The sequence below is a fragment of the Dreissena polymorpha genome, chromosome 1 (genome assembly GCF_020536995.1).
Source record: "Dreissena polymorpha isolate Duluth1 chromosome 1, UMN_Dpol_1.0, whole genome shotgun sequence".
Classification (NCBI taxonomy): Eukaryota; Metazoa; Mollusca; class Bivalvia; order Myida; family Dreissenidae; genus Dreissena; species Dreissena polymorpha.
This window is the reverse complement of record NC_068355.1, coordinates 192,427,640-192,441,489: the sequence shown is the minus strand read 5'-3', so window position 1 is coordinate 192,441,489 and position 13,850 is coordinate 192,427,640. Positions and strand designations below refer to the sequence as shown.

General features: G+C 35.2%; 1 protein-coding gene across 1 annotated transcript in view; it reads left to right on the top strand.

The window, feature by feature from the left end:
- LOC127865349 (uncharacterized) overlaps window positions 1-13,612 on the top strand; it is a 151,652-nt gene extending 138,040 nt beyond the window's left edge. Inside the window, exons 2-4 of the mRNA XM_052405327.1 lie at window positions 11,532-12,520; window positions 13,355-13,568; window positions 13,600-13,612. Of these exons, the coding sequence (XP_052261287.1) occupies window positions 11,532-12,520; window positions 13,355-13,568; window positions 13,600-13,612 (1,216 nt within the window). The remainder of the gene's footprint in view (window positions 1-11,531; window positions 12,521-13,354; window positions 13,569-13,599) is intronic.
- The last annotated feature ends 238 nt before the right edge of the window (window positions 13,613-13,850 follow it).

Here is a 13,850-nt window from a genome sequence, read left to right as displayed (position 1 = left end):
GGTTTGATGTTCCATTTACAAGATGCAGAGATTTGTAATAAAACAGTGTCATGTACAAATGGGTCTTTATAATATAATGCAATATGCTGTTAGTGTAGCTCCAGTCCAGCAGTCTTTTCAGGATATGCATTCTGTAGAGGATACTCAGGAGATATCACGAAATCTTGAGCTACGCTGGCCAAATATGCTATAAGACCAATTTTTGCATGACAGGGATGTAATAGTGTTATTTGAATGTGTTAAAGAAAAATGTGTCTTAATTATTAAATGTTGTCGCTGCAGTCCATTCCTGATCTCCAATTCAAGACATTTATAATTAAAGAGGGTGCACTCTTCCCATTCATAGTAAAAGCAACTATTTTTCTCTAAACGATTATTCGTGTCCTCTTTTCCAACACCGTTGTTACATGTATGTCAACGTGTAAACGCCGGATCAGCAAAATCAGCGGGGATCCGTACACTTTAAATGTAAAAAATAGATTGTTTTGCAGATTTTTAGGAAAATATGGTATGATACAGAAAAACAGGTTACTGTCCCATTGTTTTGTAATATATTGGGCTCGGCACGAATAAAATAACGGGTCGGCAAGCTTCGCCGTCATATTATTCTAAGCCTCGCTTGATATATTACAAAACGATGGGACAGTAACCGGTTAATCTCTATTTATCATACCACCGCTTTGATATCTGCCTGCATGATATAACGTTGCCTGATATATTTTTGTATTATTCCACTACTGCACATTTACGTTGGAAAGTCTGACATGATCTTTTAAAGGGTTATCAGATACCCCATTGATAACACTTTTGAGCTCTGCCCATTAATATAATTTTTAGCTCATCTATTTTTTGAAAAAAAATTATGAGCTATTGTCATCACATTGGCGTCGGCGTCGGCGTCCGGTTAAGTTTTGCGTTTAGGTCCACTTTTCTCAGAAAGTATCAATGCTATTGCATTCGAACTTGCTACACTTACTTACTATCATGAGGGGACTGGGCAGGCAAAGTTAGATAACTCTGGCGTGCATTTTGACTGAATTATGTGCCCTTTTTATACTTAGAAAATTGAAAATTTTTGTTAAGTTTTGCGTTTAGGTCCACTTTTTTCAGAAAGTATCAATGCTATTGCATTCAAACTTGGTACACTTACTTACTATCATGAGGGGACTGGGCAGGCAAAGTAAGATAACTCTGGCGTGCATTTTGACTGAATTATGTGCCCTTTTTATACTTAGAAAATTGAAAATTTTGGTTAAGTTTTGTGTTTAGGTCCATTTTATTCCTTAAGTATCAAAGCTGTTGCTTTCATACTTGAAACACTTACTAACTATCATAAGGGGACTGTGCAGGCAAAGTAATGTAACTCTGACTGGCATTTTGACAGAATTATGTGCCCTTTTTATACTTAGAAAATTGAAAATTTGGTTATGTTTTGTGTTTAGGTCCACTTTATTCCTACAGTATCAAAGCTATTGCTTTCATACTTGCAACACTTATTAACTATCATAAGGGGACTGTGCAGGCAAAGTTATGTAACTCTGACTGGCATTTGGACGGAATTATGGGCCCTTTATACTTAGAAAATTGAAAGTTTGGTTAAGTTTTGTGTTTTGGTCCACTTTACCCCTAAAGTATCATAGATATTGCTTTCATACTTGGAACACTCTCAAACTATCATAAGGGTACAGTAAAAGGACGAGTTGCATAACTGTGGATGTCATTTTTACGGAATTATGGCCCTTTTTTGGCTTAGTGACTTTGAATTTATGGTTAAATTTTGTGTTTCGATCCACTTTACTTCTTAAGTATCAAGGCTATTGCTTTCAAACTTCAAATACTTTCATGCTATCATGAGGTTACTGTACCTGGCAAGTTGAATTTTACCTTGACCTTTGAATGACCTTGACTCTCAAGGTCAAATTATGAAATTTTGCTAAAATTGCCATAACTTCTTTTTTATGATTAGATTTGATTGATACTTTGACAAAACTACTCTTACCTGACATACCACAATAGACTCCACCCAAACCATCGCCCGTGCCCCCCCCCCCATTCCCCCCCCCCCCCCCCCCGAATCCCCCCCCCCCTATTTTTTTTTTTTTTTTTTTAAGATCATCTCACAAATGACCACCACACCCTCACACTATACCCCCCCCCCCCCACCCCACCCCCTCCCCAATTTTTTTTTAAACGGTTGAAAAACAAAACTATTTATTTTGATTATTTATGTTTGAAATACCGTCAAACCATCGCACCCAAGAATCCCCCCCTCCCCCCACCCCCCACCCGAATCCACCCACCCCCCCCCTAAATTTTTTCTTTTTTTTTTTTTTTTTTTTTTTTTTTTTTTTTTTTTTTAAGATCATCTCACAAATTACCACCACACCCTCACACTATACCCCCCCACCTCACCCCCCCCCCCCCCCCCCCAATTTTTTTTTAAACGGTTAAAAAACACAAATATTTATTTTTATTATTTTATGTTTGAAATACCGTCCAACCATCGCACCCAAGAATCCCCACCCCCCCCACCCCCCACTCCCCCACCCCCCCACCCCCCGAATTTGTTTTTTTTCCTTTTTTTTCACATTTTTGGAAGATAATGTAATAAATGTCCACACCCCCACACAATTCACCCCTCTTCACTCCACCCCTCCCTCCTTTGTGATTGAAAATGAGAGTCCCTTCACCTTTAAAAAGAAAATAGATGAGCGGTCTGCACCCGCAAGGCGGTGCTCTTGTTTTAATTCCACCCACATTCGGGTTCACCATTATTTTGTGCAGCGTTCAATGTTTGCTTAGTCCCGCCCATACTGAGAACTACTTTTTTGGAGGCGTGGAATATTGCTTACGTTGTTAAAATGTAAACAAACTGAACCATTCATATTGTATTCAGAAAATTGATAACTAGTAAATAATAATTAAAACTTTAAAATTATAAAAAATAGAAAGCATGAAAGAAATGAGCATTCATGTGTGGGAAAAATAAAACAAATACAAATTTGGGCCTCACTTGCTTCACTTAAAAAGAACACAAATTATACAGCATAATAAGAAACATTTAACTTAACAAAAATAAACTTAATAGGTTTAAATAAAAAAATAAACATGACAGATTTGATCAAAAGAAGAATTCAGGACAACTTATTATTTAAAGATGCAAATGTGTTCCTTGTTTGTGTCACTCTTTAAATAGCAAGGCACAAAAGTGAATATCATACACACAAAAATTAATGTCAACAAAGACAAATTATAAATAATAAAGATGCTTTCTAAGTCAATACCTGCCATTACTTATAATACATAAACAATTCAATTTTTAAGAAAACTTCTAAAGATTCTTTCTTATAGTCAACACCTGCCATATGATATCTAATAATACATGAACTATTCAATTTTTAAGTGTCTGAAATCATAATTTTACATAAAACTGGTTCTGTCTCCACATCTTTAACAAAACAGAAAATGTTTGTGTACATTGGTAGTCTAGTACTCTAGTTAACCTGAAAATGAAATAAAGAAACCTTTATAAAAACATAATTAAGCACTCATTGCACAACTACTTTTTAAATAAAAATGTAAATCTAAAAATTATAAAATATTATTAGACTATTTCTTTCAATTAAGATCTATAACATTCAAAGATAAAACAAAAACATAAAAACACTTTACTCAATAATAAATTTGTTGAAAAAAGCTTCACCTTTCCAAAAAAAGTAATTAGATGGGTTGATTTGAAGCTGTGCTGGAATGGGAATGCAGCGGGGGGGGGGGGGGGGGGGGGGGGGTGAATTCTTTGAGTGGCAGAGAAAGACTGAGACTGGTTAAACTGATAAGGCTAGAACTGTTTTGTCAAGAACTTGGGAGAATGATTATGACCCATCAAAAGGTGTGGTTGCAACTTTCTGCAAATAAAATTTTAAAAAACTATATTGTATAATAATGTCTAACAAACCCAACATGAGACAAAATGTCAAAATAGAGATTATTAAAATAACATTTTTATACATGTAGCACAACTTGAACAAATTACAATTTAGACAGGCACACAATATCATTATAAAAAAATGATAATATAGGCATATGAAATGGCAGATAAAAAATAATTAAGAATGTCTTTAAACTGAAAACCTTTTTATAATAGACTAGGGGCTTTTTCTTCATTAGCAAATGGCTTTTTTTGCACAAATTTGATGAATTTGTGATGCAAATGTTCAATATTTAAAAAGTAAGCGACTATTTTTTTTCACATTTTTTACAGTTTATAGCAACTAATTTTTTTTTCACCATTTTTAACAGTTTTAGACACATATTTTTACAAATTTGAACAATGTACAACTTATTTTTTTCTCAATTTTGAACAGTAATAACTAATTTGTTTACAATTTTGAACAGTGTGCAGCTTATTTTATCACAACTTTCAAGATGGAGCGGCTAATTTTTCACAATACTCAACATTGCGCGACTCATTTTTCACAATACTCAACATTGCGCGACTCATTTTTTCACAATTTTCAATAGTTTGCGACTGATATTTTATGACTTTTAAACCATGCGCGACTCATGTTTTCACAATGTTGAATGGTCACCACCCATTTTTCACAAATGTGAACAGTGCGCGACTCATTTTTTCACAATAGGAACAGTGTGCGACAAATTTTTTCACAAAATGAGGGGGCAAAGATAGCTGCTCAAAGATGAGAAAAGCCCACTGCCAGAAATTTTATCCAAAAAATAGCCCCATTGCTTTTCGGAGCTAAACAACCCATTCTTTTTTCAACAAGCACACAGACCAATAACAGTAGGACTACTGCAAGGCCCTCACACTACTTTGGGGGAATGGGTCCGCAGCCCTTAGGAGGGGGAATTTTTGCGGCGTTTCCCTTTTTTGGGGGATTTTTTTACTTACTCTCTCATTATTTCATTTGTACATGTTTGCACTATATTCATTGCATTTTTCATAATATAGTATGTTTGAAAAGATTCAATTGAAATAGAATTGAGTTATAATAATCATGAGACACATCTTTCTATTAAAATAAAAAAAAAAAAAAAAAAAAAATATTTTATTTTTTTTTTTTTTAGGGGGAATTTTTCCCCCCAAAAGGGGAAAAAAGTATACTTTTCAGGTGGGGGACTGCCGCCGAAATTCGGCAGCAGATTTGATAGATTGAGGGCCCTGTACTGGCACTGACTGTTGGTTCATCAGAATGAAAATGGGTGTCAAAAATAGCAAAAATAATGAAGCATGTGTAATGTGTATGTATAACGATGAAACTTACCAACCACTCGACCAGGAAACATATGGTTGCACAGACTATGTGGGATTCAGGATGCTCTCCCACTGATATCATGCATATCATTGGTCACAATAACGTACACATCATTAATCTCAGCAATATATCTCCAACTCCAAACACATCGCTTGCAAAATCGCTGAATATTGCACAAAAGCAGCTTCCTTAGAAAGTTCAAAATCCACAAGCAGTTGCGTTCTCCACCCACTTTGACTTCCCAGCGAAACCGTTAACATCTCACTACTAAACGTATACTACGGAGATGGACAAGTTGACAAATAAATCACTCTTATCACTTCCAATTAGCGCAGTGCGTTAAAGTCCAGTTCCATTTAGTTATTGTCGTTATTGTTTGAAATTTTCACTCTACACATTCGCTTTGAAAATAGCGATTGGTGTGTACTTGGAAGTACATGTACACGTTGAATGTGTTATTATAAACAATATATTTGTTATTCGTTTTTAGTGCAGAAATTGTAATTTTAAGTATCAATTTCTCGCTTCAATTTTTATGTCCCCCACCATAGTAGTGGGGGACATATTGTTTTTGCTCTGTCTGTTGGTCTGTTGGTTGGTCTGTTGGTTGGTTGGTTGGTTTGCGCCAACTTTAACATTTGCAATAACTTTTGCAATATTGAAGATAGGAACTTGATATTTGGCATGCATATGTTTCTCATGGAGCTGCACATTTTGAGTGGTGAAAGGTCAAGGTCATCCTTCAAGGTCAAAGGTCAAATATATGGGTCAAAATCGCTCATTTAATGTACACTTTTGCAGTATTTCAATATTCAAAATAACAACTTGATATTTGGGATGCATGTGTATCTTATGGAGCTGCACAATTTGAGTGGTGAAAGGTCAAGGTCAAGGTCATTCTTCAAGGTCAGATGTCAAATATATGTGGCCAAAATCGCTCATTTTAGGAGTACTTTTGCAATATTGAAGATAGCAACTTGATATTTGGCATGCATGTGTATCTCATGGAGCTGCACATTTTGATTGGTGAAAGGTCAAGTTCATCCTTCAAGGTCAAATATATGGGTCAAAATTGCTCATGTAATGTCACTTCTGCAATATTGAAGCTAACAATTTTATATTTGAAATGCATGTGTATCTCATGGAGCTGCACATTTTGAGTGGTGAAGGGTCAAGGTCAAGGTCATCCTACAAGGTCAAACATCATATAGGGGGACATTGTTTTTCACAAATACATCTTGTTTTATTTTGTTAAATTATAAGCATTTAAATTTTATTGTTTGTTGCTTACTTGCGAACTATTATTTATGTGTAAATATGCATAAATGCTAGTGGATGTAATCAGGGTGCTACTAATTTGCATATTTTACTACAGTACATCAATGAAATTAAGCGGTTGTTTGTTGTTGTTTGTTTTGTTAATATTTTCTTATTTACTTCAATGTGGCATAATAAATAGAATATATGGTTGGTGACTTTTGATATCATGTGATATAAAAAGTCACCAGTCATATATTCTCTATTTATATCACGGTCAACAGGAAGTTCTTATATCAGTCATGTGTGGAGGATGGTCATATTACTCGGAATCAGCTATAAAGTAATCATTTTTAGTAAAATAGATAAGTTTCAACAAAACAAACAATTTGATACCAAGATGTCATATATTTTAAACATAAAGTGCAACACAAACAGAAAAAAACAACACATTTTTTGCAAATATTAAGTGTGCCCGTGCTCATGACGTCATTATTAACACGTCAAATGACAAAAGTCATCTTCATTCCCGCTTAAACTGCAGCTTTTTAGCGATTTTGTCATTATTTCTTTAAAATCGGGGACGTTGAGGTATGATAAACAGAGTAACAGGTTATTTTTTATATTTACTAACACTATAATGTGATTTAAAATACATAAACTTTTTACAAACATTTCATGCGGTGGATGTTATGTGACTTTAAGGAAGAAAACAACACAACAATACTTAAACCTTTGTTTTTATTGAATAATTTAGAAAAGTAAATGAGTGTATATTTGTTGAAAATGTGCAGTCCTCTGTGTTCAATATTAAGTACACTTTTAATACTGTAAAATATGTGTGTAAAATAATCATAAACATGTTTTGTATCTTGGATTTCATTAACCTTAGGAAATTAACATTTTGAATGTGAAAATAGCTTATGAACAGCGATTGGCTCTTGCTTTGGTGCCATTTAACATTTTTTTTTGGCAAATAATGCGAATACAATAAAAGTATATTTTCCACAAATTTTTTAAAAAGTTATAATTTTTTGTTATGTTGTGTAGTATAAAGTAAATTGCAAAATTATTATTCATCTATACATCATTGCCACTAGGCTTGCTACTGTATGGTATTTCAATATCACATATAAATAAACAATAGACCAATCTCTCAGATCCTTCTTTAAAACAATTTACAATGGCGTCTTTTCTTTTCCACACATAGATCATGTGACAACAACTAAAGCAAAGTAATGACAATAGTTAAAATAACAACACAACATATTGGGATATAGTAGACCATGAGGTTGCATGTCATAAGCCACTCATCACAGGCTAGATTGTTCATGCTGAGACTTTATGAAATAGAGGACCCTCTTTTAAGAAGCCGTGTTATTTTGGTTGGCATCTGTCCTGTGGTCCGTTTGTATATTGGTCTGTAGACAAATTGTTTCCACATGATGTCTAGGGAATACTTCGTCCTACAACCATGCAACATATTTTATGTTTACATGCAGGAAGATTAAGAGGTAAATCCATGTTTCGGTCAATAGGTCAAAAGTCACAGAAGCTTATAACATGAAGTTACATGTATAAAGGTGTCGCAGTCAGTTTACGTACCTGTTATACCAATCATAACAATATTTTAAACAGATTTTCATTATCATAAAACACTGTACATGTAGGACAATTGGACATTCTTCATATATATTACAGTACTGCCCTTATTAAATGCTTTCATTCATTGACTTTTAATCCACTTAAGACAGGTGGTTGTGAACAATATATTGACTTTCATCTATGGCTTATTTAAAAATGTGTGGGAATATACATAAACTAAAAGTCATGCCTCTTTTCTTGCATTTGTTATTATTGATAGTGTGGTCAAGGTTTACAATATTAAAATTGAAAACAGTATAAACAACAAGAACATTGTTTTGAGTACATGGAGACCTCTACAATCCAATTTGTCCCACAACTGCACAAATGTCTTAAAATTATGAACAAATATATGGAGTTGCACAAGTTAACCTGATGATTAATATGTTACTGTAGAAGTATCCCTCTATTTGAGTAACAATTCTCACAATTGAAAAAATATCATTTGGTTAAAGGGATTGTCACATAACTCTTCTTAGGCCACGACTTTTATATTTCTTGGTTTACAAAACCGCCGACCCTAATTTTTGGAAAATGGGAAAAAAAATAAAATCGGAAAATCGTCTTTTTTTTAAATATTTTATTCCCGACCGCACTTCTAAATGAGCGAAATGAGAAAAAAACGATCCGGTTTGAGTACGGTTGCGAATAAAATCAAGTAAGTACAATCAACGATTGGTTCACATATATTGCAGAGATCGGGATATTTTTCAATGTGACACATTATGTACCAGTCCTTTTATGGGCACTTCTCAAAATTTATTTCGGGTAAAAATTACAGACAATAAAAAAATCAGCGTCAGTCAAATGTCGACCCCATCAAAATTTATTTCCGTGTCTGTGACGCAACTATATTGTTTAACATGTTAATTATATTAAACAAACCCGATAGTATTTGATAATAAGTATAAATAATCCAATAAAACACTGCCATTATTTACGATATATGTGTTTAGGAATTTTGTAAACACGTCCGCCATAGTTTATAGGAACTGTACAGAAAGTTTGGAAATCGGAACAAATCGGTATATCTCGGAAAATCATTGATAAATGTATTTGTCGTTTCAATGCTTAGGGCCGAGTAATTTCGGCAAATCGGAACTCAACTTGTGTAAAACACTAGCTCAATTAACCGTTAAACTCCGCCTCCGTTCTCTGCAAAAGATTCGAAGGCGGAGCTATGCACGTGCTTTTATTAAATTGGAGGATTGCAATTGAGAAACAAACACACGATTGGTTCGGCATGTTGATTGCTAGACAAAGGAAGCCAATTTTTTCGGCGCGAAATTTGTCGCTTTATTGCTTCCGACAGAAAGCGGCTTTCCTTTGATGACGTCAAACTGTCAATTCACACAGACTGCACATTTTCGGAAGACTTTAACTGACTCCTTGTTTACAATTCCAGTAAAAAAAAACACTTGCTAACATTAAACTTTGGATTAAATTATCAAAATAAAGCAAAAGCGAAGTTGACAAATATGATTAAATTAATTCGCGTCAGTTCAAATAAGACGTTTTGCGTTGTAAATCAACGAGTTTTCATGACAACAACAACTTTGACAAACATTACCGCGACGACGCATGGATCGATCTACCTCGATTTTTTTTCATGTACGATCTCATAAGTCGAGTAAGAGCAAACACATACCGGGTAATTTGTGTATGAGTAGTTTATCTTATATAAGATTTATGCAACGGGCATCGCATTGCGTAATGGTGCGCATCCAATTATGGAAATGAAGCGCAGTTTTTCGTTTTAATGGGAGAAGAACGCATGTCATGTAATGGAGTGTTTAAAATTGCCTGATGTTACATAAGGTGCTGTTAGGACTCATTTCATTTGAAGATATAGATGTGTTTCATTGCATAATTTGATTTTTTGTCTCTGTGTTAAGGTTATAATAGATATGTTGTCTTTGTTCTGATGTTATTAGCATTAACTTTTTTTTCCAATGATGTTTTTTTTTTTTTTTTTTTTTTCGACCGCCCGATGTACCATTTTCAAAATAATTTTTGTAAACCAATAAAAAAAAAAGTCGTGGCCTTATGTAAAAAAAAAACTTAAAAAAAATATCAAGGTGCATAATTTCACATGGTGGGTAATACTTTAAGAATAGTTAATCCCTTTTTCAGCTGTTTTCTTTGAGTTACTCACAACACAATTTTAAATGTGATTTCTTTGCTAAACAGGGGCCATAACTCTGGGTATGTTGAAAAAAGACATACCAAACTATGCATGTGGGTTAAATTACACAATGATAAATATTTATGTAAAGTGTTAGTCCTCTAGTAGCAATACTATTATGCCCCCCTTCGAAGAAGAGGGAGTATATTGTTTTGCACATGTCGGTCTGTCCATATGTCCGTCTGTCCGTCCACCAGATGGTTTCCGGATGATAACTCAAGATCGCTTAGGCCTAGGATCATGGAACTTCATAGGTACATTGATCCTGACTCGCAGATGACTTGATTTGAGGTCACAAGGTCAAAGGTCGAGGTCACGGTTACCCAAAATAGTAAAATGGTTTCCAGATGATAAATCAAGAACGCTTATGCCTAGTATCATGAAACTTCATAGGTACATTGGCCATGACTGGCAGATGACCCCTATTGATTTTCAGGTCACTAGGTCAAAGGTCAAGGTCATGTTGACCCGAAATAGTAAAATGGTTTCTGGATGATAACTCAAGAACACTTATGCCTATTATCATGAAACTTCATAGGCACATTGATCATGACTTGCAGATGACCCCTATTGATTTTCAGGTCACTAGGTCAAAGGTCAAGGTCACGGTGACTCAACTTAGAAAAATGGTTTCCGGATGTTAACTCAAGAACGCTTACGCCTAGGATCATGAAACTTCATAGGTACATTGATCATGACTCGCAGATGACCCTATTGATTTTTAGGTCACTAGGTCAAAGGTCAAGGTCACAGTGACAGAAAACGTATTCACTCAATGGCTGCCACTACAACTGACAGCCCATATGCATGTTTCACAAACAGCCCTTGTTTATTTTACACTCTTCGCATATTTTAAAATGTCATTTTTGTCTAAATAGGAGACACTACTACAATTATGATGAAAACAACATACATGTATAGAGGTGCACATTAGCTCACATGCCTGGTTACTGTACTTGTAAAGTTGCAGGAATACATATTGAGTTATATACGACAAAAAAGTCATGCAGATGGATGGAAAAGTGCAAATCTATATAGCCCCATATTAAGCCCAAGAAGCGTTTATTTATTGTCCATGTATGTTTTTATTTGACACTTTATACTTGTTTGAAGCATTACATAATATCACTGACTATTCCTTAATATGTACATGTATTAATTGTTTATTTCAGCCAGTGCAGTAAAGTGACCCAGATTTCGGAGCTGACCAACTCGCAGCCCACAGGCTTAGAGGGGCTGTCAGTGGAGCTGGAAACTGTCCTGGGGGAAATTAAAACCCTGCAAATCAGTCAGAAGGCCAGCATTCAGTCATTGCAGAGAACATACAAGGAACATAGTGCAGTTATGATAGAGCAAATGCGTGGCAATTTAAATACTTATATAGATGAATGTGATAATAATTCTGTGGGTACATCAGGCGGAAATGAGCAATATTTAAAAGAAGAGATGTGTAGGAGTGTTCTCTCTATCGTGAATGAATTTGATAATATTACTGCGAAGGAACTTAACGAGATGAAAGATGAAGTTATAAGCATTAAAGGGTCAGTTACAAGTTCTATTCATAAATGCACCACTCTTCACAATGACTTGTCACAATTCCATGAACTTGTTCAGAAAATTGGAGATAATAAGGAGCTCTGTCTTATAGCCAGCATAAAATGTAAGCATATAATACAGCAAGCATTGACTCTGCTGGGAAAGTCAGGCAAGGCGTTTAATGTCCAGCAGAAGTCTGTGCACAATGTGAGAATACCATGTGATTCAGTTACATGTGATATCTCAGGCATATGTGTTCTTCCAGATGGACAGGTCCTGGTTGCAGACTTCGAAAATAAGAGATTCAAGCTTCTGAGCCAGCAGTACCAGGTGGTGAGTCACTGGGATGTGAATGCTTATCCACGGGCCATATGTTTGATCACACCCAGTGAGGTTGCAGTGGCTGTGAATGACCATGATAGCAAGATACATGAGGTCCAGTTTATCACTGTCAACCAGGGAAAGCTTGTTTCTGGCAGGAAGTTTCAGTTACAACATGAATGTAGAGGTATTGCCCATCAAAATGGAGACCTTTTTGTCACCTCTGGTAAAGAATTGTACAAATACACATTGAGTGGCAAACTGATCTGCAGACTCTACCAAGATAGATCAGGTGATTTGACAGGTAAGAATCATGGTGAATCCATCCTGATAACATGTGTATTATGTACAGGGATTTGTCTAGCCATTGTGGGAAAAGGAGTCTAGTCAAATTGTGTTATTCTAAATTCATACAATGACAAATTTGGGAATTTTTATTGACTAAATGAACCGAGTTGGGATTTATTTTTTTAATCAACAAATATTGACCCATTAGGCCTTTATCTTGTTATTTTGAAAAAATAATATAAATTATAGTTACATACTTTGTGAGATGATAATAAAATAAAATTCAGATGTAATAGCAGAAAACCTGCTGATGTATTATAAACTATTTGTTCTATAATTCATATGTGCCCTTTGAATACTACAGTACATTGTAGCCAAAACAAGATTCAGAAATATTGATTATAAACATGAGTAATGAAGTATTTTGACTGTCACTACATGGCATGTCTATAAATAGAAACTGTGTTCCTGGAAGTGAGACACTTTCTGACCCTGTCTTAATTTTGTGGTTGTAAAATGATTGTACATGAACACTATGTTTACCTGTTGATAGAACTGTGCAATTGTTTCAGTATGTGTAATTGTTTCCATCTGTGTAATTGTTTTGCTTCAATTCATATCTAACTCACCAGTCGCACTTCAACATGTCAAAACGTTAACACAATACTTCTGCTACTGAAGTTTAATGTCACACTTAACTATTGAATCATTGAAATGTATGCATATATTTTAGATGTGTAAAGGCCTCTTTATAGCAACATATGCGTTATACAATATCACTGCAGTATGTTTAATAAGATTATTTAACATTGACAGTAATTCAATATCTTGATGTTACTCTGTTTTGCAGTATTGAAGTGTGCTGTGAGTCCCACAGGAGACAGGCTGTACATCACCAGCTACTGGCAGCACAAGCTTCTCACCCTGGCCAGGGATGGCACACTCCTGGCTACATACACAGACCCAGCACTAGAGTTCCCACGTGGTCTACATGTGACCCCTGCAGGCCAGGTGCTGGTCTGTGGAGACTATTCCTCCACTGTACAACAGATGGGCTGGGAGGGGCAGAGTAAGCTGACTACTCTGGCTACTCAGGAGGATGGAGTGAGGAGGCCAGAGTCAGTCTGCTACTGCAGCACAACATCATCAATCATTGTGGGACAGTGGGACGACAACATCCTGGTGTTCAGAGTGGAATAGTGTGTACATGTATGTATTAGTTGTTGTTATTAGTGATTAGTATTTCAATGACAATGTGTTGTTTAGCATACGAACATAGTAGTGTGTGATGTTACAATACAACATTGTTTGTGTAGTTAAAGATACAAATGATTTATGTGCACATA